This window comes from Tursiops truncatus, chromosome 12 (genome assembly GCF_011762595.2).
Source record: "Tursiops truncatus isolate mTurTru1 chromosome 12, mTurTru1.mat.Y, whole genome shotgun sequence".
NCBI lineage: Eukaryota > Metazoa > Chordata > Mammalia > Artiodactyla > Delphinidae > Tursiops > Tursiops truncatus.
The window spans coordinates 64,151,573-64,175,637 of NC_047045.1; the positions used below are offsets into that span (position 1 = coordinate 64,151,573).

At 39.8% G+C, this 24,065-nt stretch overlaps 1 protein-coding gene across 2 annotated transcripts in view; it reads left to right on the forward strand.

Moving 5' to 3' along the window:
- The window catches only part of ARFGEF3 (ARFGEF family member 3), a 191,558-nt gene extending 175,476 nt beyond the window's left edge, over positions 1-16,082 (forward strand). For both annotated transcript variants that reach the window (XM_033867776.2, XM_073789656.1), the window contains 2 exons: positions 4,869-6,087; positions 7,434-16,082. In XM_033867776.2, coding sequence (XP_033723667.1) covers positions 4,869-6,087; positions 7,434-7,625 — 1,411 coding nt within the window. In that variant the 3' untranslated portion in view covers positions 7,626-16,082. The remainder of the gene's footprint in view (positions 1-4,868; positions 6,088-7,433) is intronic.
- Positions 16,083-24,065: the final 7,983 nt, after the last annotated feature.

Sequence of the window (24,065 nt, forward strand, 5' to 3'; positions counted from 1 at the left end):
TCAGAAGATAAAAAAGTTTGATAGGGCTTCCCTGGTGGCGCAGCGGTTGAGAATCTGCCTGCTAATGCAGGGGACACGGGTTTGAGCCCTAGTCCGGGAGGATCCCACATGCCACAGAGCAACTGGGCCCGTGAGCCACAACTACTGAGCCTGTGCGTCTGGAGCCTGTGCTCCACAACAAGAGAGGCCGCCAATAGTGAGAGGCCCGTGCACCGCGATGAAGAGTGGCCCCTGCTTGCCACAACTAGAGAAAGCCCTCACACAGAAACGAAGATGCAACACAGCAAAACTAAATAAATTAATAAACTCCTACCCGCAATATCTTCTAAAAAAAAATTTGATAAACCTTTAGCCAGACTCATCAAGAAAGAGGGAAGAGAGCTCAAGTCAATAAAATTAGAAGTGAAAAAGGAGAAGTTACAACAGATACCACAGAAATACAAAGGACCATAAGAGACTATTATAAGCAACTATATGCCAATAAAATGGACAACCTGGAAGAAATGGACAAATTCTTATAAAGGTACAATCTCCCAAGACTGAACCAGGAAGAAATAGAAAATATGAAAAGATGAATCACAAGTACTGAAATTAAAACTGTGATTAAAATACTCCCAACAATGGGGCTTCCCTGGTGGCGCAGTGGTTGAGAGTCTGCCGGCCAATGCAGGAGACATGGGTTCGTGACCCGGTCCAGGAAGATCCCACATGCCACAGAGCGGCTGGGCCCGTGAGCCATGGCCACTGAGCCTGCGCGTCCAGAGCCTGTGCTCCGCAACGGGAGAGGCCGCAACAGTGAGAGGCCCGCATACCGCAAAAAACAAACAAACAAACAAAAAAACTCCCAACAAAATACGAGGGCCAGATGGCTTCACAGGTGAATTCTACCAAATATTTAGAGAAGAGCTAACACCCATCGTTCTCAAACTCTTCCAAAAAATTGCAGAGGAAGGAACACTCCCAACCTCATTCAATGAGGCCACCATCACCCTGATACGAAAACCAGACAAAGATACAACAACAAAAAAAGAAAATTAAAGGCCAATATCACTGATGAACATAGATGCAAAAATCCTCCACAAAATACTAGCACACCAAATCCAACAATACATTAAAAGGATCATACACCATGATCAAGTGGGATTTATCCCAGGGATACAAGGGTTTTTCAATATCCGCAAATCAATCAGTGTGATACACCGCATCAACAAATTGAAGAATAAAAACTATATGATCATCTCAATAGATGCATAAAAAGATTTTGACAAAATTCAATACCCATTTATGATTTTTAAAATCTCCAGAAAGTGGGTATAGAGGGAACATACCTCAACATAGTAAAGGCCATATATGACAAACCTACTGCTAAAATCATACCCAACAGTGAAAAACTGAAACCATTTCCTGTAAGATCAGGACAAGGATGTCCTCTCTCATCACTTTTATTCAACATAATTTTGGAAGTCCTAGCCACAGCAATCAGAGAGGAAAAAGAAATAAAGGGAATCCAAATTGGAAAAAAGAAGTAAAACTGCCACTGATTGCAGATAACATGATACTATACACAGAAAATCCTAAAGATGACACCAGAAAACTACTAGAGCTCATCAATGAGATTGGTAAAGTTGCAGGATACAAAATAAATACAGAGAAATCTGTTGCATTTCTGTACACTAACAACGAACAGTCAGAAAGCGAAATTAAAGAAACAATCCCACTTACCATCACATCAAAAAGAATAAAATACTTAGGAATAAACCTACCTAAGAAGGCAAAGGACCTGTACTCTGAAAACTATGACACTGATGAAAGAAATTGAAGATGACACAAACAGTTTGAAAGATATACCATGCTCTTGGATTGGAAGAATCAATAGTGTCAAAATGACTCTACTACCCAAGGCAATCTACAGATTCAGTGCGATCCCTATCGGATTACCAATGGCATTTTTCATAGGACTAGAACAAAAACATTTAAAATTTGTATAGACACACAACAGACCCCAAATAGCCAAAGCAATCTTTTTCTTTAATTAATTTATTCATTTATTTAATTTTTGGCTGCATTGGGTCTTTACTGCTGCACACGGGTTTTTTAGTCCCCTGCTGAGAGCGGGGACTACACGGGTTTTTTCAGTCTCCTGCTGAGAGCGGGGACTACTCTTCATTGCAGTGCACAGGCTTCTCTTTGCAGTGGCTTCTCTTGTTGCAGAGCACGGGCTCTAGGCACATGGGCTTCAGTAGTTGTGGCTCGCAGGCTCTAGAGCGCAGGCTCAGTAGTTGTGGCACATGGGCTTAGTTGCTTCACGGCATGTGGGATCTTCCCGGACCAGGGCTCGAACCTGTGTCCCCTGCATTGGCAGGTGGATTCTTAACCACTGCACCACCAGGGAAGCCCCAAAGCAATCTTGAGAAAGATAAACAGAGCTGCAGGAATCAGGCTCCCAGACTTCAGACTATACTACAAAGCTACAGTCATCAAAACAGTATGGTACTGGCACAAAAACAGAAATATAGATCAACAGAACAGGATAGAAAGCTCAGAAACAAACCCACACAACTATAGTCAATTAGTCTACAACAAAGGAGGCAAGACTATATAATTGAGAAAACAAAATCTCTTCAAGAAATGGTGCTGGGGAAACTGGACAGCTACATGTAAAAAAATGAAATTAGAACATTCTTTAACACCATACACAAAAATAAACTCAAAATGGAATAAAGACCTAAATCTAAGACCAGATATTATAAAACTCTTAGAGGAAGATACAGGCAGAACACTCTTTGACAGAAATTGCAGCAAATAAACAAATGGGACCTAATTAAGCTCAAAAGATTTTGCACAGCAAAGGAGACCATAAACAAAAGGACAACCTACAGAATGGGAGAAAATATTTGCAAACAATGCGACCAACAAGGGATTAATCTCCAAAATTTACAAACAGCTCATGCGGCTCAATATTGAAAAAAACAAACATCTCAATCATAAAATGGGCAGAACACCTAAATAGACATTTCTCCAAAGAAGGCATACAGATGGCCAGGAAGCACATGAAAAGGTGCTCAAGATCTCTAATTAGAGAAATGCAAATCAAGCCTACAATGAGTTATCACCTCACACCCGTCAGAATGGCCATTATCAAAAAGTCTACAAACAATAAATGCTGGAGAGGGTGTGGAGAAAAGGGAACCCTCCTACACTGTTGGTGGGAATATAAATTGGTACAGCCACTACGGAGAACAGTATGGATGTTCCTTAAGAAACTGAAAACAGAGCTATGATCCAGCAATATGATCCAGCAATCCCACTCCTGGGCATATATCCAGGGAAAAATGGTTCGAAAGGATACATGCACCCCATTGTTCATTGCAGCGCTGTTTACAATAGCCAAGACATGGAAACATTCATCTGTGCATTGACAAATGAATGGATAAAGAAGATGTGGTACATATATACAATGGAATATTACTCAGCCGTTAAAAAGAATGAAATAATGCCACTTGCAGCAACACGGATGGACCTAGAGATTATCATACTAAGTGAAGTGAGTCAGACAAAGAAAGACAAATATCACATGATATCGCTTATATGCGGAATCCAGAAAAAATGATACAAACAAACTTATTTACAAAGCAGAGACAGACTCACAGATTTAGTGAATGAACTTATGGTTACCAGAGGGGAAGTATGGAGGGGAGGGATAGATTGGGAATTTGGGATTGACTGGTACACACTGCTATATTTAAAATAGATAACCAACAAGGACCTGTGTAACACAGGGAAGGAACTCTGCTCAATACTCTGTAATAACCTAAATGGGAAAAGAATTTGAAAAAGAATAGATACATGTATATGTATAACTGAATCACTCTCTGTGCACCTGAAACTCACACAACATTGTTAATCAACTATACTCTAAATTAAAAAAAAAATCTCTCCAGGTATTCTCATAGCTAGGTGTCTTAGCAGAGTTGACACACTTGACAGCTGTAGTCAGAATTCCTATATCTGGAATGTGCAGACCAGTGAATACTTCCTTCTTCCTCTCTCTTCCCCCAAGCCTATATGGAATATTGCCTTTGTCTGGGTATGTTATACAACGTGCTGTCACATCCTGACTTTGTACTTTCAGAGGCTATCCTTGCACAAGATAAAATGATGCAACCAGTTAAAGAATAACGTGAAATCTTGCAATTAGCTATTTCTTGGATTCCCTAGATAACCAGCAGAAGAGAGACTTTAAGCTCTTAAGCCTATCTTAGTGAAATAAAGACTTCATTCCTAGATATGCAGGAAAAAGTGAAACTCGGGAAACAAAATGAACTCAAATGTCCAAGCATAATGTTAATTATTATATATTAATTTTTCTGTTTATTAAAAATTCCTCAACCATCACTTAAAAAAATAGTAAAAGCATTGGGTTTAAGGAAAAATGGCAAAGGGTTGGAAAAAGGCCAATTAAAATTACTATAACTCAACAGAAATTGTTACTTTCTTGATTTGTTTTATTACTCATAACTATGAAAGAAAACAGGTCATATAACATAATTGTGTCTACGTTAAAGATTTTTTAATAAAATTGTTCTATTTGTTTCCTAAGTCTTGTTGAGAATCGTTAACTCAATATCATAATATTAATTCTATAGCTCCCAGATTTTAAAAGTGTCATGAATTCCATTAATCATGATTAAAATTGTCACCTTGTAATGCCCCAAGAAATGTGTCCTTTTTGAAGAAAGACATTAAAATACAAGTAGTTTAGTTTGTAATTTTGCCTAGTCATTCTGTTTGTGTAAGGTCTGAATTGCTTTAAGGTAACTCATATAAGGCAGCTGGCTACTAATCAATGCCTTTCTTTTCATTTGAAGTGTTTCCTTCAGGGAAATTGTGGTGAGTTTACTATCCCATCAAGTGTTACTCCAGAACTTATATGATATCTTGTTAGAAGAGTTTGTCAAAGGCCCCTCTCCTGGGGAGGAGAAGATCCAAGTGCCAGAAACCAAGCTGGCTGGCTTCCTCAGATACATCTCCATGCAGAACTTGGCCGTCATCTTTGACCTGCTGTTGGACTCCTACAGGACGGCCAGAGAGTTTGACACCAGCCCTGGGTTGAAGTGCCTGCTGAAGAAAGTGTCTGGCATCGGGGGCGCTGCCAACCTCTACCGCCAGTCTGCCATGAGTTTTAACATTTATTTCCACGCACTGGTGTGTGCTGTTCTCAGCAACCAGGAAACCATCACTGCTGAGCAAGTGAAGAAGGTCCTTTTTGAGGACGATGAGAGGAGCACAGATTCCTCCCAGCAGTGTTCATCAGAAGATGAAGACATTTTTGAGGAGACAGCCCAGGTGAGCCCCCCTAGAGGCAAGGAGAAGAGGCAGTGGAGGGCTCGGATGCCCTCCCTCAGTGTCCAGCCCATCAGCAACGCGGACTGGGTGTGGCTGGTCAAGAGACTTCACAAGCTGTGCATGGAGCTGTGTAATAACTACATCCAGATGCACTTGGACCTGGAAAACAGTATGGAGGAGGCACCGATCTTCAAGAGCGACCCTTTCTTCATCCTTCCCTCCTTCCAGTCGGGGTCATCCACCCCGTCCACTGGGGGCTTCTCGGGGAAAGACACACCTTCCGAGGATGACCGCAGTCAGACCCGCGATCACGCGGGCGAGCCGCCGAGCCTGAGGGGGACCAGCGGGGAAATGCTGCTGCTGCCCCCGAGCCCCAAGGTAGAGAAGAAGGACCCCAGCCGCAAGAAGGAGTGGTGGGAGAACGCCGGCAACAAAATCTACACCATGGCAGCCGACAAGACCATCTCAAAGCTGATGACCGAGTACAAGAAGAGGAAACAACAGCATAACCTGCCCACCTTCCCCAAAGAGGTCAAGGTGGAGAAGAAGGGAGAGCCACTGGGGCCCAGGGGCCAAGGCTCCCCGCTGCTCCAGCGGCCCCAGCACCTGATGGACCAGGGGCAGATGCGGCACTCCTTCAGCGCTGGCCCCGAGCTGCTGCGCCAGGAGAAGAGGCCCCGCTCGGGCTCCACCGGCAGCTCCCGGAGTGTCTCTGCAAGGGACGCCGAAGCCCAGATCCAGGTGGGTACCCGCCCCCCACCGGAGGATGCAAGGGTCCACAGCCGGCCATGCAGGAGGGAAGCTGGGTACCAGTGACGCACCTGTGCCCCTCAGGGAGCACTCAGACACGTTATGATCCTCCACAGTCAGGGGACTGCCTGCCCCTAAGACATAGGATCCATCAGTACATCCTTGTGAAACTGAAATTGTATTCTCATAATTTCAGGAATTGTTTCTATGGGTCATAACAGATACTACTGAGAATTAGGAACCCACCTGTGTAAATAAGATGACGCCAAAGCTTAGAAAATGGATGGACTTAAACCCAGGACTCAATGCCAGTTAGTCATTTGAAGATAGCCCTGAAGCAATTCTGTAGTTATGAAGAATTATGTAAAGGGAAAAGGCAAAGTGCATATTATGTGGTTATTCCAATGAATTGTTTTTCTAGCCCGTCCTGAGCACATAAAAATTCTCATTTTCAGAGTGTTCCTATCCCTTTATATAATTAATATTTGCAATTCTATGGTACCTCCCAAAAATGAGCTTGAGAAGTAAAGAAGAGGGGCACTGTTTCGTTCAATTTAAGAAAAGATGAGATGGGAAAAGACAGAAGGATCTAAACTCATGGAGAGCCCTTTAAAAGTCATCTGGACGTTTATTTTAAGTTGTAGATTCCTGTTGTAGGCATAGTAAGATAGGAGCTCTTGGGCCCTAGGATTCTGTGGACCTATACAGGAATGTATTCTTAGAATGAACATAAACTTGGAATTAGTATGAATCTTGCAAGATACTTTTTTCCTCTGATGTATCTTGAACATAGAACTAAACTTCATAGTTCAGAATCCACAAAAATCATCTTAGACTGTATTTGTAAAAGTATCCAGTCAAACTGAGATGTAAGGTTATTCTTTAACAGATGACCTGCTTGACAAATAACAAATCTTAATTGCTTTTTCACGTCTTGGAGATTTGCTTATGATTTCAAAAGTTACCCTAAATTAAGGTAGACCTATTCCAAGTTTTCTAGACATTAGAGAGACTGCTGATTAAAAATGTCACATGGCCTATGAAAATCTCATCATGAGAAGGCAAGAGAGTTTTTAAAAATCTGAGGAGTAAGATTTTTGTATTTTGTAAAAGCTGGAAATAATGTATTCCTAATGTGAAATGAGTCTCTGCTAGTCCTTATATATATATATATATATGAACTTAAACTGATGTTTTATTATAAGTGCATTAAATTAGTAAAGACTACATTTATTGAAGCCTAAAGCCTGAGAAAACTCATTTGCATATTAGCCACACTTGAGTACAAATGAAACTGCTGGAGAAAACTGCTAATTCTCTTAATCCCTTTCTCTTAGGCATGGACCAACATGGTGCTAACAGTTCTCAATCAGATTCAGATCCTTCCGGACCAGACCTTCACAGCGCTCCAGCCAGCAGTGTTCCCATGCATCAGCCAGCTGACCTGTCACGTGACTGACATCAGAGTTCGCCAGGCTGTGAGAGAATGGCTCGGCAGAGTGGGCCGTGTCTATGACATCATTGTGTAGGAGACTCACATTCCATTCCCAAGGGGATACACCAGGAGGGTTTAGAGTATGTCTGCCAGTCCAGCTGATAGCATTTCCCCCCCACCAGCCCCCGCGACTCAGAGAACACCCAGTTGCTCCCTAACTAATCAGCACTGGGGCCGTTCTGGATACTAAGGTTGTATCTGGATGACACAAGTGAAACTCTAAATTTGCACATAATTTCAGAAGACTCTATATTCCTGGACACGTTTCTAAATCTTATTTCCCAATGCCTTTGCCTGCAATATTGTCCCCAAATGAGTCACTTTCAAGGGCCACTCCTTTGAAAACATTACATTGATCCATCATTTTATTTATTTATTTATAACTACATCGGTCATTTACTACTCCACCGGGTCTTAGTTGCAGCATGCCTGCAGGATCTAGTTCCCCGACCAGGGATTGAACCCGGACGATCCATCATTTTAAAAAATGCAATAGCTAAAGAAATATCTGCTGGTAAGTCAAGCTGATGTACACACAGACATGATTACCAGACATGATTAATTGGAGGAAGTACCAGACGTGATTAATTGGAGGAAGATTTATATTATGATTATGAGTTCGGCAGGGAAGAAAACAGTTGGAAAAATGTATTCTTGGGTGTCATAATCTTTAAAATATTCCAGAACATTTCAAAATTGTTCCTAAGTTGTCAAGATTTTCTGGTTGGTATTTGCCAACTTCCTCATGTAAGGTACTACTGTGCCTTCACTTCCCTACTTCTAAAGGAAGGAAATTCTTTCATGGCAGGACTTTAAGTCTGTGGCATGGCAGCCTTTGACACATAGTACTCAGTGGTATTGGCTGATACAGATAGCGCCAAATGACTTAAGACCGGCCACCCTGACTGTCCCAATAGTCTTTGCTTTTGTTCCCAAGGCAAAAATGAAAAGGGAAAGAAAAAATGGTGCCTTAGTTCCTTGTTGCACACACATTTCTATGCTCCACAATTATCTGAACATAAGGTATAACATTTTGTCTTTAAGAAAACAAAACAGCTCATTTTATATCAACACCCTTGGAAGAAAGGAACTCAAGAATTCACCGTCCAATGAACAGACTTCTCAGGGAAGGGAGCAGGAAGTGTGGGGTTAGGGAGACAGCTGGAAGGGGTGGGAAAGGAGGTGATGATGAAATCATTTTAAATCTGAAAATATTAAACAACAATCGTATGAAATTATGGTATCGTTCATACACACTCTAGTCTCAGAAGAAAATAAAACTACAGGAGAAAAGGACACAGAATGAAGTTTAGGAAATGAAGTTTTTCAGTTTAAAATATTTCTCCTCTCTGGCAAGTAGATTTGCCCTCTGTTTGAGGTCTTTTAATTCAAGCATATTTTAACCAGATATTTATTTTCCTAATTATTACTAGGAAATTAATTTGAAATCTTTATCTTATTATTTACAGTATATTTAATATTTCTTAAATTATAATAGTGATTAAAACTCCTCAAACCCACTCACACACATTCTAAAGAGTTAGTTGCTAAGAGATATGTTTTAATTTTCCCAGCTTCTAAAAATTATTCGTAATTGAGAATATTGTCCCTAAAACATCAACTCTTAAGGGTGGAAGTAAGGATTTAAAACTGACAGCTTTATTCAGTGCTGGTATTTGTAAACTTTGTCTTCCTTGGGAATATATAACTATCTACAAGGTTAAGAGGAAGACAGGGTTCCCTGATTTATTTAGGCAATCTAAAAGAAGGAACCTTATCATTCGCTATGCCATCTGGAGATCACCACAGAATTCAGAAGATGTTTTTCCAGTTCCACAGAACACTCTTTGCCTTCAGTTTTTGCTCATTAGACAATAATGCAAGTTTAGAAACAGATCAACAATTTGATGTTAACAAGCAATGAATCGTTGGGATAGCAATAAGTTGTGTTCTATACTTTAGATTTTTTTTTTATATTTTGTAAGTAGAATTGAAAGTTGGGTAGATACTTTTTTTTTTTTTTTTTTTAACAAAAGCAGTACACCGTTGTTGTTTTGCTTCTTTTTGTAGCTCATCTAAGGTTCATTTCCTTGTGAGCTTCTGAGTATTCCGCAGTTTACGGGGGTGGGGGGAGCTTCAACAAAGCAGAGTATTATCAAATCAGAGTAATTACAAAATGTTTATATCTGGCAACTTTTTATAAAGTATAAAAATTCAAAGGAAGCCAGTCTCAATTCATGAAGGTCATGTCCTGGAAGTTGTTAACCGTTTAGAAGTCAGAATTCATCGTCTTGACAGATTCTCTATTGTGGGATTCATGGCTAGCTTATGAAAACAAGTTTACCCCATTCTGTATTCAAACACTGCTCTAGTACCAGCCTAATTATGGGTCCCAAGAATAAAAGATGAGAGGATGTACATCATTCTTTACCTACAATTTTGTCAGAGGGTTTTGGTCCCTTCCCGTCATTTTTTCTGTAGACCACCCCTCCGGCCCACAGCAGTCTTCAACCCACCTCCATTCCCAACACACTGTGCATCACATCCATGTCAGATTTCAGCTGGAAAATTAGCTAAGTCACAGTAATACTTCTCAGAGGTGTTTGCAGTTTTCAAAAAGGACATGGCTTGATGCAAATAATCTCCGAGGAATAGTACACTTCAGGTCATAGAGAAGTTAGTCAGATCTTCCCAGGGGTGAAGAAGAAAGGGACATATGTAAAAACCCTTAGTAGATGAGTGGTCCCTCCCCACACTGCCCCATCAGTCCCTCACTCTTCCTGGTGTCTCCATTTCTGCCTTTCCCCATCTCTTCTTTCATTCCCTCCCATGGTCTCTGAAAGACCAAGGTCAAGACAAGCCTTTGTAGTTACAACGGCTATTACCATATATTTTCAGATCTAAGCAGAATAAGATTTTTATTGCTTTTAGTTGCCTGTATTTACTGCCAAAAGTGTGTTACCCTCTGGTTGAGATTTATTCTTTTTCTAATATTTTGGTAGTGTTCATCTTTTCCAAAGTGAGGAAGCACGCTAGAAAACTCAAAGTGCAAAAGAATTCCTGACTGAATAGCCCAGCCAAGTACACCACACTCTGCAACAGATGTCTCCTTGCCATAGGAGGACTTAGATTTGATGGAGGGCTAATAAATTGTTCATAGGATCTCTCCTACCTCTTGCATCTCCTGATCAGCTTTGACAGATGCTTAGGCTGTCTCTTTACACCCTCTTGTCATCTCTCCCCTTACGATTATTTTCCTGTCTTCTCCATCAATACAAAACTAGGGCAACTTTTACCACTTTTAGGCTGTTTAATGACCAAGGCAGATGCTAACATATAAAACAGCTCAGACTAAATCAAACATGACCAAATGTTATCATAATTCCAAAGTACCTTTAAATTGAAACTTCTTGGTACAGCGATCAGTAGGCTTTGTTGTTGCTGTTCTTGTTGTTCCAAGGAGAGGGATTATACAGAGTCAGTTGAGAGTCAAATAGCCTTAACTATAAGAAGGTAATGCAATTATAGTAATAGATATTTTTGACTTCCCCAAATACATCATAGTACTGCTTATGTAGGAAAGTTTTCTTTCTCAGAAAGAAAAATCCATTTGTGTCAGTCCCATCAAACTAAGCAAAACGAAGACCTCTGGGGCTTCCCTGGTGGCACAGTGGTTGAGAGTCCGCCTGCCTATGCAGGGGACACGGGTTCGTACCCCAGTCCGGGAAGATCCCACATGCCGCAGAGCGGCTGGGCCCGTGAGCCATGGCCGCTGAGCCTGCGCGTCCGGAGCCTGTGCTCCGCAACGGGAGAGGCCACAACAGTGAGAGGCCCGCGTCCCGCAAAAAATAAATAAATAAATAAAAAATGAAGACCTCTGTTTGGAGCTGATAACAATAGCAAGAGGTTACAAACAGCAGTGGGGGGAGGTAACATCATTGAGTGCCTCTGAGAACGTGGACCTTTACCTACTTTTACCATATTTAATTCCCACAATAACACTGTGAAACAGGTATTGTTGTCCTCATTTTTTCAGATGAGGATGCAGACCCAGAGAGGTTCAGAAACTTGCCCAAGATAACCCGTAAATGGCAAAGTTGGTTGCAAAAGAGATGTTCCTGAGTTCAAAGGCCAGGCTCTGTACAACACCATGTCTAAGTGCACAGTGTAAACACTTCAGTGTTTCAAGGAATTAAACAGTTAAAATGAGTTGAAGATATTACATTGATGTCCCTATCTATAATGTTATGGGGATTTTTCAATAGGGTTAAAAGAAAAAGATAGTGTTTAGGCATAGTAAGGTCATATATAACATAATATTTTTATGTTTGAAAATAAAGAAAACAAAATCTAATCTTAAAGCAGATCCTCAGTGGTAATTTAGGAAACTCACCAAATTAGGTGGACATGATGGAATAATATTGTCCATGGCCAGCTATTATGTGGAAAAACATGACAGTCTGTGTCTGGAATGACAGCAACAATTTGTTGACCTTTACCAATTACCATTTAATCACTCAGAATAAAGTGTCCTGTAGCCAACAGTGCCTCTCTACTTGCTTCCCCTGGAAGTATATAGGACTGAATTGTAGGTCATCATCAAACTTTGGGAATATGCAAAATAAATGACCATTTTTCAAAATGCACATTCTCTGAAGAAGCAGCAACACAAGATTGCTTAAAAATTCAGGTACTGAGGGCATCAGGTCAATATGCAGAGTAACCACGTGCCATGACACCTAAATATACTTGCCTTGTAGACAAGGAAACAGGCAGAAGGAAAAATCCAACATAATGCAGTAAGTGAATGACAAAACTTACATCTGCTTGGGTACCATTTAGGAAGATTTAGTGTGGCCTTAAAAAAGCAAGACTATTTTTAAGCACTTTTTATTGAATATATGAGCTTGTTTATGGCAAGATTTATGAAATTGGGTAAAGAAGTCATTTATAATTATGCCTCATCCAAAAAAAATGTGCTCTCCTCCTTCACGAGTGCAGCAATCTAGAAAATGTTGTCTCTGTCTTTCGTGAGATCCCTTTCCTCTGGCTGTATTGTAATATTTGTATTTGATGTGGAAGTAACTAATAATTAAGGTTTTGGATTAGAACACCATTCAGATTTCCAAAATACAATTATTACTTCAGGGAAGATAGACTAAAAAAAAAAAAATCATCCCCTGGGATAATGTAGGAGAAACTTACTTGAGAACAATGCCTAATTTCCTTGTAAAGAGGGGCAGTACTTATCAATTGAAGAAAAACCCACTACCACACAGCTAGCACCATCCAAAACCTTTCCCCTCTATCTTTGTGTGATAATGCAAGGGGGGGTCTAGGGAGGAGAGACTAGCTAGCTGGCCATCTTAGTGACACAAACTGCAGTCAACTTCTGCTGAATTCCATCCAATTACAGTCCTTCCAGCCTTTTCAACTACCAAAAATTGTTTGTACTGTTAATTCCTATCCTGAACGTTCAAGTAGTGGTCGTCTCATATCTTTTGACGTTAGAACAGTTGTTGTCAAACTTTAGCACATATCAGAGTCACCTGGAGGTCTTGTTAAGGCACAGATTGCCGGTCCAGAGCCCAGAGTATCTGATTCAGTAGGCCTAGAAATTTGCATTTCTAACAAGTTCCCAGATGAGGCCAGTGCTGCTGGTCTGGGGACCACACTTTGAGGTCCAATACCTGGAAAAAATTTCTAACTACTCCCTTTAAGATCAGCCTGACTTATCAAGCACTAGAGAAAAACCGAACTTCACCTTGGGCAGACAACTTGGAATTGGATTCTCTACAGCACTGCTGTTCAGTCTTCCCAGTTTCCAGGTTTATTATTTATTATTATGCCAACAATTGATTTTTACAAGGTAGAAGACAATGAATGTATAAGTTCTATGGAACAGTGAGATCAATGTAAGCTTCTCGTCTTTGTATTTAGAAACATTAACTCTATGGATGACCTTTTGTATCATGTTGACTTTTTGACTTGTACTGAAGGTGATTTTAAAGTATGTAGTGTTTTAATTTCTTCTGTCCATAGTTTTGATGAGATGTTTCCATGTTGATTCCATCACAACCTTGGCTCCTGGCTTCCAGAAATTTTTGAGTAGTTGCTCGCTTGCCAGTAGTTTTATATCCCTCATTAGTCACCAGAATACCAGCACATCAAGATGGACTATACTACTTGATGTGTCTTCATCTTTCACTTAACTGTCTGGTGTAAATTAATATTTTAATTTCCTACATATCTGTAAAGAGTCTACCAAATGGCTTCACGAGAATTTGCAAGTGGAACCAACTCCCTTTTGAGCAGCACATGTGCCTGTTTTAAGGACTTTTCATTACATATGTTGTGTTGTGCATGTAGCTACACAATCAAGACCATATTCATTATCTCATTTTCCAAATGAGGAGAAAAATGTGAAAGCGCATCAGTATGCTTTGGGAATACAGTGAAATCATGTTAAATATAGATGGGGCCTTAGTTTATCTCTTAACTCTTTATTCAGTTAATTAGTTTTGGAAATTCTTTTTCCGTTAAACAAAATAAGGACCACAGAGGTAATAATTCAAGAGAAAAAAAATTGAGTACCTCAAAATCATCTCCCTTGTATATATACTAATGACACAAAATTTTTATTGATTCAGTAAGTTTCTCTAAAGACTTCTGTGTAAGTATCCTGACATTATTTAAACTGTTATATAAGTAGAAAGTAATGACTATATTTACTAGAATTAGTGAGATGAGAAAGCACACCAGTGTTAATGATGTCAAGGATTCAAGTCCTTGCCTCTGTAGACAGGAATAATTGAAGCTTTTCTACTGCAGCTTCATTTCCCCTAATCATTTTTGGAAATGATGTGTGCGTTTCGTTTTTTTAATAATAACGGATGTTGAATTAAATTTTAAAAATTAATCTCTAGTAATCATTTATTTTTGTTTTACCAGCTGGTGCCAAAAAGGGGAGGAAGGAATCCAAAAGCCAGTCTTTTAAACTAACATGTAAAGTATGTTTTCTCTTAAAGTTGGGAAGCTCACGGCCCTGGCTCTACCAGCCACCAGTGGCCACCACGGCTGCCTCGTGACTAGGTACAGGCAACTTCGTGTGCCTCCCTCTCTCCTTACATCCAATTTTTGTTGGAAGTGGTCCTCTCCAATAAAACTTGGTTTCCCACACAATAGGTAAAACTGGACAAAGATTAATGCTTTTTGATATGTTTGGTTTCACTTCAATTGAAACCATGTGGTAGAATTTCCAGGTATGCTATGAACGGGGCAGGAGCAGGTGCCTAGAGGGAAAGGCTGGTTTTGTTTGGTTTTGTTTCTTAATTTGTTTTTAGTGGATGGGTGGGGATGGGGGCAAGAATAAGAAGTTTATTGCCCTAATCATGCCAAAAACTGATTCAAGATGATTTTCCTGCTGTTCTAAGAGGAATAGACTTAGATAAATTACATTATAATCGGTTCCCCTGCTACCATCTCCCACTCTAAGTAAAGCCAATGGGTGGTAAGGGTCCTTTTATCCTTTCTTGTATTATGCCAAAGACTAGACTTGTTTTCACTGAAAATTATAAATAAATGAAGCTTGGTATAGCCATAATGATTTGAGTCCATATACCATTTTATCCATAGAATGCAAAACTCATCCCTGCAACCCTATTCACCAGGAGCCTTGAAGCATTTTGTTTACTCCAAAGGACTTGTCAAGGAAGTAGTTTTTGTTTTGCCTTCTTTTTTAGTCAGTTTGGTCAATTTAAAAAACAAAAATGAAAACCACCATCCTTTATATGTTGATATAACTATTTGATTTGATATAATCTGTGTTGTTTAACAGGTTCCTGTAAGCAAGCTTGCAAGTGTATTTTGTGTACATTTTATCTGAGGTGAAAATGAAAATTCTAAAGAGAAAATATTTTAAAAGATATTGTATTTATGTTGCTTGTGTTGTAGAATAAAGATTCAAATGCATCAAAAAAATCTGATATGTGAAACCATTTTCTTCACTGAATAAATATATCAAAATAATCTATGTAAATATCCTGTTTACAGAATTCTGCTAAATGAACTAGGTTCCTTTCCTTGGCGTTTCTTAACTCTGAAGAAACTCCCCTTCCAATTCTATAATACAGAAATAGTCACTTGACAATTTGGTGAATGCCTAGAAAATACATTTGAAGAAAAAAATATATATAACATAGTATTATATATTATATACAGTATTATACTACATTATATATAATATTTACTATATATATCTACTACATATATACCATTGTATCCTTTTTAAAAAGAGGGCTGGGGTTTCCCTGGTGGCGCAGTGGTTGAGAGTCCGCCTGCCAATGCAGGGGACACGGGTTCGTGCCCCAGTCCAGGAAGATCCCACATGCCGCGGAGCCTGCGCGTCTGGAGCCTGTGCTCCGTAATGGGAGAGGCCACAACAGTGAGAGGCCCGCATACCGCAAAAAAAATAAATAAATAAAAATAAAAAGAGGGCGTATTTTACAATATTATTTTGATGTCTTTCTTCATAAGAATGGATATCAAATTCATGTTATCAGTAGATATTGATGTAGTTTATTCATTTAAAAGAACTAAACGAATGTATTACCTTGATTGTTCCTAAACAACCAAATCCCTAAATAGGAATATTGTTATTAAAAGGTAATATTAAAAAGAAAAATACAGCCGCTTTTAACTTCATTATCTTATTGGACTGCAGTTTTTAAATTGCAATTTCAAAAGCCTATTAATAGTATAAGCCTAGGAATCATCAAACCCGAATTGTGGAAAACTGCTATTTGGCCACTCGGGGGATAAAAGCCGTACAAAATGGATGGAATTTGTGTATATGACCTTAAATCATGAGTCTATCATTCTGTCATACACTCTGGTAATCTCACAGTTGTACTGCTAAGACTTAGCCCCTTCCATTGTATAAACAAAATAAATCTAAAATAGACACGAACATACTTTGCATAAGGAAATCACCAACAAGGGACCAAGCATGTTCACACAGACAGCTGTGGCAGCACAGAGAGGGCCTTGGACCTTAGCCAGAAAAGCTGACTTCACATCCTACGCTTTGCCCTTTCCTGAGAGTAGGAAGACAACACTCGCATACAGAGCTCAAGGTTCCTGCTCTGTAAAGTGAAAGATAACGTGAAAGCCCCAATGTTGCAGGGCTTTGTAAGTGCTAATGCCTAATAGATGCTAACTACCATGTGTTAGAGAATAACCCATTTCATAACTAGCCCCACTATTCTGCAAGATGATTTATACTTGAGATCTAATGTGTACATATCCTTGACATTCACATCCAGGAATGCACTACAACACAGAAAGCTCAACATCTTGTGCCAATCTTATAAGAGGAGGTCAGCAGCTCAGATGCAGATCTCTTTAACCGAACACTTTGGAAATAAATTCTAGGTCAATACCAATTCTTCCATTATTCATATTCAGCAATAAATACAATATGTACATAAATCTATATGTATTTCTTTAGAGACGATATGCTTCAACTATTTGGCTTATGGTCAAAACTTCTATTATGATTTAGCTTTGATAAATATTTTATATCACTCATTAGAAAATTCACTTTCCCATCCAGCTTAAAGATAGGTTCAATATGTAAGTGAAGATAAAATTGAAGTATAATGCAATATTGTGGCTTTCACATATTGACCAACATTCCTATTATCTCGAGCCTCTGGAAGAGCACTCTAAGCTCTTCCTTGTTTGTTTTTATTTATAGATTCCTAGGTACCACATCAAGTCATCTGTGCCCTGACTCTGCCCTGCTAACTTAATCTGTTTGCACAAGATGTTCTGTTGTCAGAGAAACAAACTATTTAGTTTAATGGTCTCATCCAAATTCAGACGTGGTACCAACATAATAAAATCCCAGAAAAATTTATAAGCAGTTTCTAAATCACAAAAAAGTATTATTTCAAGAGGAAGGGATCAGATTTACAACAGTTTAGAGCAGAGAACTCAAATATTGAACTTTAATTGATTTTGATATGGTTTCCTAGTCTTTATATCAATATATTATTTGCTATATTGAGCTACTGTTATAACCAATGCAAATGATATAAAACAACATCCTTCTGCTGGTCTCTCCAGCAGAGAATAATCTTAAAGAAAATAGATTAGATGTTAAATGTTGTGATGCAGAAGGCTCCATTATAACTCAACTTGAAATAGTGAGTATTGAAGTTAATTTACCAATTATAAAGGAAAACATACTGTTAGCTATATTAGAGTTAAAAGTTCAATATTCTAAGGTTTGTTTTAATCTGCTCCTAAGATGGCCATCAAATCAGTAAGTATTAATGAATTTTCTAATTAATAATAAATTACAAAAATAACATTCTTCTCAAACCCTAAAATAGATTCATTTTTGAAGTAGAAGGAATATATTATTACAAATCCCTCTCAGATCAAAACCATTTAGAAATAGATTTCTTGGAAAACTGAGCATAGCTGACATCTGTTCAGTATCTATTCAAGTAGATGACTGGCTTGGGGTTCACTGTTCCAGGAGGGATAGGGATATGATGGGGCAGAATGACAAGAAGTTGCCTGTAAGATTCTCTGGCTCTTATATTCCGAAAGAGGGAGAGGGGGAGGGGGAGGGGGGAGGGGAGGGGGAGGAGTTTAATTGTGGGTTTTGAGGGAAGGGTGTCATGGAAAGGGAGAATGAAGACAAACTCTCTATGGTAGAAACGTGAGGGAAAAGAAATCCTTCCTCTTTGATTAGAGCTGAATTCCCAGGGCTGGAAGGAAGAGGAAGAAGAGGTTTAACAGCAGAAAGGCTGCAGGTCAGGGAGGACCCCTGCACTGGCAAAACTATAAGAAAAAGCATTCCTGTTATGGTATTCCTTGGCTGCAGTCAGGCCAGATAGCCTGGGAAAAACGTCCCAATTCCTAGGTGTGTCACAGAGTAGCAGAAAGATCTCCACACGCCAATTCATGGTGTAGAAGTAACAGAGTGGTCAGCCACCTTGGCAGAATGGAGGCTCAGAACACTTTTTAGGTAAGTTAGAAGAAAATAAAGAAAATTGAAATGTGATACGTGAACTTTGTGGACTGAGATTTACACCAGCTTTTGCAGTGAATAATCTAAAATCACGGTATGTCTAGTTTTGCAAGGCAGTTGGAATTGGGGGGGTGGCAGGCAGAGACAGCTGCCCCTACAAATGCAAATTTATTTCCAAGGAAATGCCGACAGAGTTGGCACTTGACGAGCCCTGTCAGGTCCAATGCCTTTGGCCCTTGGCAGCATCAGAAAGGTTTCTGCCTCTTTGGGAATAAGGCTGCCTCATCAGATCATCTTCCACTGAGGTCCCAGATTCTCTCCCCTGAGATGTGTGAGCTAGTTTGACAGAGTAGAGCTTGGTTCCTCCCATCTGGAGGCCCCAGATGCTGTAAGTAAACCAAATGTGTCCTCCACCTGATTCCCTAGCCTCCCTTCTAGTTGCTTCCAGGTAAACTTAGGCATCTCACCTCCCTTCTGCCAGTGGCTGCATTAGTCCCACTTCATGTTTTAGCTAACCGGCAAAAGACATCGCCCATTCCATGTGGATTGTAGCCAAATTCAGTCTTAGAACTGTAAATTATTTCTTTATATAATCTCCATAAGGAACGTAACAGGACAAAAGCTTACTGAGTGGCTCAATCTCTATGAAAAACATGCCTCCCCGTACCTCCAACTTACACACCTGCACCAGCTCAGCTACCCTGGACAGTCTCAAATTGTAATGGAAATAACAACTATTTGACCTATTGTTGAACTTGCAGGTGTCCAGGCCTTACCATAGAAATTCTCACAGTAAGAATGATGCAGGCCTCAGGGATCTGCATTTTGACAACCTTTCAACAGGATTCTGATAGAGACCCTATGGGTCACTCTTCAAAAATTATTCTACGTTTAGTCTTATTCTAAGAATCTAGTTCTAAGAATCTGATATATAATCTGACCTAAAATTAAAAGGCTGTAAGTTTGGTCCCTCAAAGGAATAGTGTAGGTAGAGGCCCAGAAGTGGGTAGCAGTTGTTCCAGCATTTAACCCCCCCGGTTGATTCACTTTAAAGCAGAGATTTGTGACCTGGGGTGTGCAAAGAATTAGGGGATTCTTAAACAAGAAAGGGAAAAAGTATAGCCTTATTTTTACTGACTTCTAACTGAAAGTTAACATGTCTTTCAATTTGTAATGTAGGCAACAAACCACAGTGATGATGGCAGGCCTAGTGACTTGTTACCCATGAAGTCACAGATCTTTTCCTATTGCAGATCCCTCAAAATTCTCACATTTGGGAAGCACTAGAGTTGCTAGATCTTGTCATTGAATGTGTTAATGGGGAAGAATACCTATATATTACTGTTTCAAAAATTGAGTATTTTGACAGCTACATTGGTTTCCTTTGTAATAAAATGTATTTTAGTCTATGCATTTAAAGTTATTTCAAATCTTTAACATTACTCTCAAAAGGGATTCACAGACCTCCCCAAACTGCAAAGGAATCTGTGGCACAACAGTCAGTGAAAGAAATTCTGTCCTAGGATTATCATAATGAAGGATGGCTGTAAATCTAGGGTAAATTCATCAGGTTATGTTTGGGACAGGTCCATTTTCTCTCATGTCACCTTATATTCTATTGTGATCACCTGGGAATCAGGAGTCCTAACTCCCAGTCTTAGATCAACACAGTGTGTTTGTAAGCAAATTACCTCTCCGAGTCTCATTCCCTCATCTCCTACGTGACATGGCTCGTGAAGTGATTGCCTACATCTGGTAAAATATAAACAACTCAGTTTCCCTGACCAGAATTCTGAAAGGCAGCTCCTGTAAATTCTCACAAAGGCTGCTGCTTTGGAGATATTCAGATGAGGAACAGTGCACAGATTTTTCCTACTAAGAAGTATCTCCCTACTATAAAGTTTACATACAGTTCCGTATGTATTCATGAATTTCATACATTTTTTTAAAAAATTCCACTTGGTCTGGGCTTTTAAAGCGCTGTAAGAAAAAATATTTAACAACAGAAAAATTCAATGTTTTAATGTTGGGATTGGCCCTTTAAATTAAAAAAAATACTAGTCTCATGTAATAAATTTTAAAATTGCTTTGAATTAGGAACATTCCAAAAATAAAAATAGACCTAACAATGTTTAAAGATGAAATGGGTAACATATAAATCAAAAGAATGAATTTTAAATTCTTATCCAGATTTGGCACCCTATAAGTGAATATACCAACACTTAGATGTCTGGAACCTATTGACTGCTAATTATTAAGCTAATATTCATTCTAAAATATTCAATAGGGGGCTTCCCTGGTGCCACAGTGGTTGAGAGTCCGCCTGCCGATGCAGGGGACACGGGTTCGTGCCCCGGTCCGGGAAGATCCCACATACCGCGGAGCGGCTGGGCCCGTGAGCCATGGCCGCTGAGCCTGTGCGTCCAGAGCCTGTGCTCCGCAACGGGAGAGGCCACAACAGTGAGAGGCCCGCGTACCGCGGGGAAAAAAATAAATAAATAAATAAAATAAAATAAAATATTCAATAACTAATATTGGCAATGACTTTACTAGGGAAACTTGGTAGATAAATGGTCAAACTCATTTATTATCACAGTCTCATACTGTTAGTCAACAGACTATGCAAAAAATCTAGGAGAATTTTACCTACAACACCAATAATGGGCAGCCAGTGTTGACTATTTAATCATTTCTTCATTTTGTTTGTTATTTTCATTTTTAGAATGAATTTATAGACCACTGAAGTAAGCATTTTCTTAAGAAAGGTGAGACTAAGAGGAGAGAACTTTCCAGAGGAACAGGAGCCTCTGCTACTTCATGTTTAAGCTTGTCATAGAAAGAATATTTCCTGTCTGAATGGAGCATCAGATGGCAAGGAACCCAAACAAGCCCCCAAAACCACATCCTCACTATCTCAATACCCAGACTGCGCTAGACAACGTACTTACAATATGTCCTCTCATGTCACCAAACACTGCAACGTAAGTTTCTCAGATCACATTTTACAGGTGGAAAGTTAAGGCTCCAAAAAAATAGAAGGGGGCTTAAGTTGCTGAAGGTCACATGGCTAGCAACTGGCAGAGCCAGAATCAAACCCAGATCAGTCTAACCGCAAAGCCATGCTCTCTCCATCACATGATACCTCGGGGTAAAAATGAAAAGGAAATTAACAATCTGGAGAAAACCCTGTCCAGTGCAGCATCTCCAACCTCAATCAGTTGAAATCACCCACAGACCTAAATTTCAAACGTTTTCTTAAAACCGGTACTCTCAAAATAGTTGTGTTATACTAGTCCTCACGACGAGAGCTGGCCTGGTGTCATGACCATGGGAAATACAGAATAAATCCATCTGCTATAAAAATAAGCATCACAGGGCTTCCCTGGTGGCGCAGTGGTTGAGAGTCCGCCTGCCGATTAAGGGGACACGGGTTCGTGCCCCGGTCCAGGAAGATCCCACATACCACGGAGCGGCTGGGCCCGTGAGCCATGGCCGCTGAGCCTGCGCATCTGGAGCCTGTGCTCCACAACGGGAGAGGCCACAACAGTGAGAGGCCCGCGTACCGCAAAAAATAATAATAATAAGCATCACAAAATTCAACTGATGGTTGTATTCAACCCAACAATCTAGCACTTGCTAAAGGAAAACTTGAGGGAGCTAATACTGAAGACAAACTAAAAGGTCATTTTAAATATCCACAACTTTTCGAATTTCTAATTTTATTCCTGCATTAGGTTGTGCTACTGAGAAGCAATGTATTTAGACCAAATTATCTCAGCTTCCTTTCGAAATGCCTTCACTGAATTAAGATTTAATGTCATGCCCGCAGCTTTTAAAAAGGGTTGATATGAGAAATCGCCAAATTTGTCTTCCATAAATCTATATTAATAGCAGGTGCCCATTACATTACTCATTTGTTTTCTTATATAAGGAACCATGAGGCCCATTTTTCCAGAATTCAAAACCAGAGTCTTTGATAACAATTATCTGATCGTGCATTAACTATTGACTTTTCCAAAAATTGGGTGCTTACTTGCTTTAGTTTTTACCTTAACTTCCAGAAAACTCAGAGCTCAATTCAGGCTCACGCAGAGAAGTGTGCTGAGGAGTAACGGAAGAACACCCCACCGGCCCCATGTTACTTACTGCGTATCTTAACTCAGCTTATTTACTCTTTACAACGATTCAACGAAGTCCTTTCAATTCATGTCACTTTATTGCAAGGAAAGTATACTGAGATAACTTTCCTAAGCCTGCCCAGCTAGAAAATAGTCAGAATTCAAGCCCAGGTCTGATTCAAAGTTCAATTCTTCCAGCCACGTGGAAAGAATTATTTCACTCTTATCCTCTGGAAGTACCCATTTCCCTGCCCTTTACGGTTTTTTTGTATTTTTTTTTGCTGTGTTGGGTCTTCGTTGCTGCACGTGGGCTTTCTCTAGTTGCGGCGAGCAGGGGCTACTCTTCATTGTGGTGCATTGTGAGCTTCTCATTGCGATGGCTTGTCTTGTTGTAGAGCATAGGCTCCAGGCACACGGGCTCAGCAGTTGTGCCTCGTGGGCTCTAGAGCGCAGGCTCAGTAGTTATGGCGTAGGGGCTCAGTTGCTCTGCAGCATGTGGGATCTTCCCGAACCAGGACTTGAACCCGTGTGCCCTGCATTGGCAGGCGGATTCTTAACCACTGAGCCACCAGGGAAGCCCTGCCCTTTAGTTTTGTATGGTTTTTATTTATGAACAACCTTAAAGCCTTTTTGTAAGCAAGCAATATATAAATCACATGTAAATAAAATATTTTCCCAAGAAACATGTGATCTAGCTAACTCTATGATACAACTGAAACCATGCCCCTTAGGGTTAAAAAGCTCATCCTGAAACTGCCCCATAGGCTTAACAGAAACTGGTGACTATGAGAAATACTTGAGCTTGTCTTGCAGAACAGTGGGTAAGGGATAGCTTCTTAAAAAACCCACCTCCTGCAGGACAGAAGGGAGTGGCATGATATATTTAAGGTGATGGAAGGGAAAAACCTACAACCAAGAATACTCTACCCAGCAAGGCTCTTGTTCAGATTAGATGGAGAAATTAAAAGATTTACAGACAAGCAAAAGCTAAAAGAATTCAGCACCATCAAACCAGCTTTACAACAAATGCTAAAGGAACTTCTCTAGGTGGAAGAGACAAGGCCACAACTAGAAACAAGAAAATTACAAAATGGGAAAGCTCACCCGAAAAGGCAAACATTCAGTAAAGGTAGGAAATCATCTGCACACAAACATGATATCTAAACCAATAATCATGAGAGGAGGAGAGTACAAATGCAGGATATTTGAAATGCATTTGCATTAAGAGACCAGCATGAATCTAGAAAAATGGTACAGATGAATGTTTTGCAAAGCAGAAACAAAGATGTAGAGAACTTATGGATACCAAGGG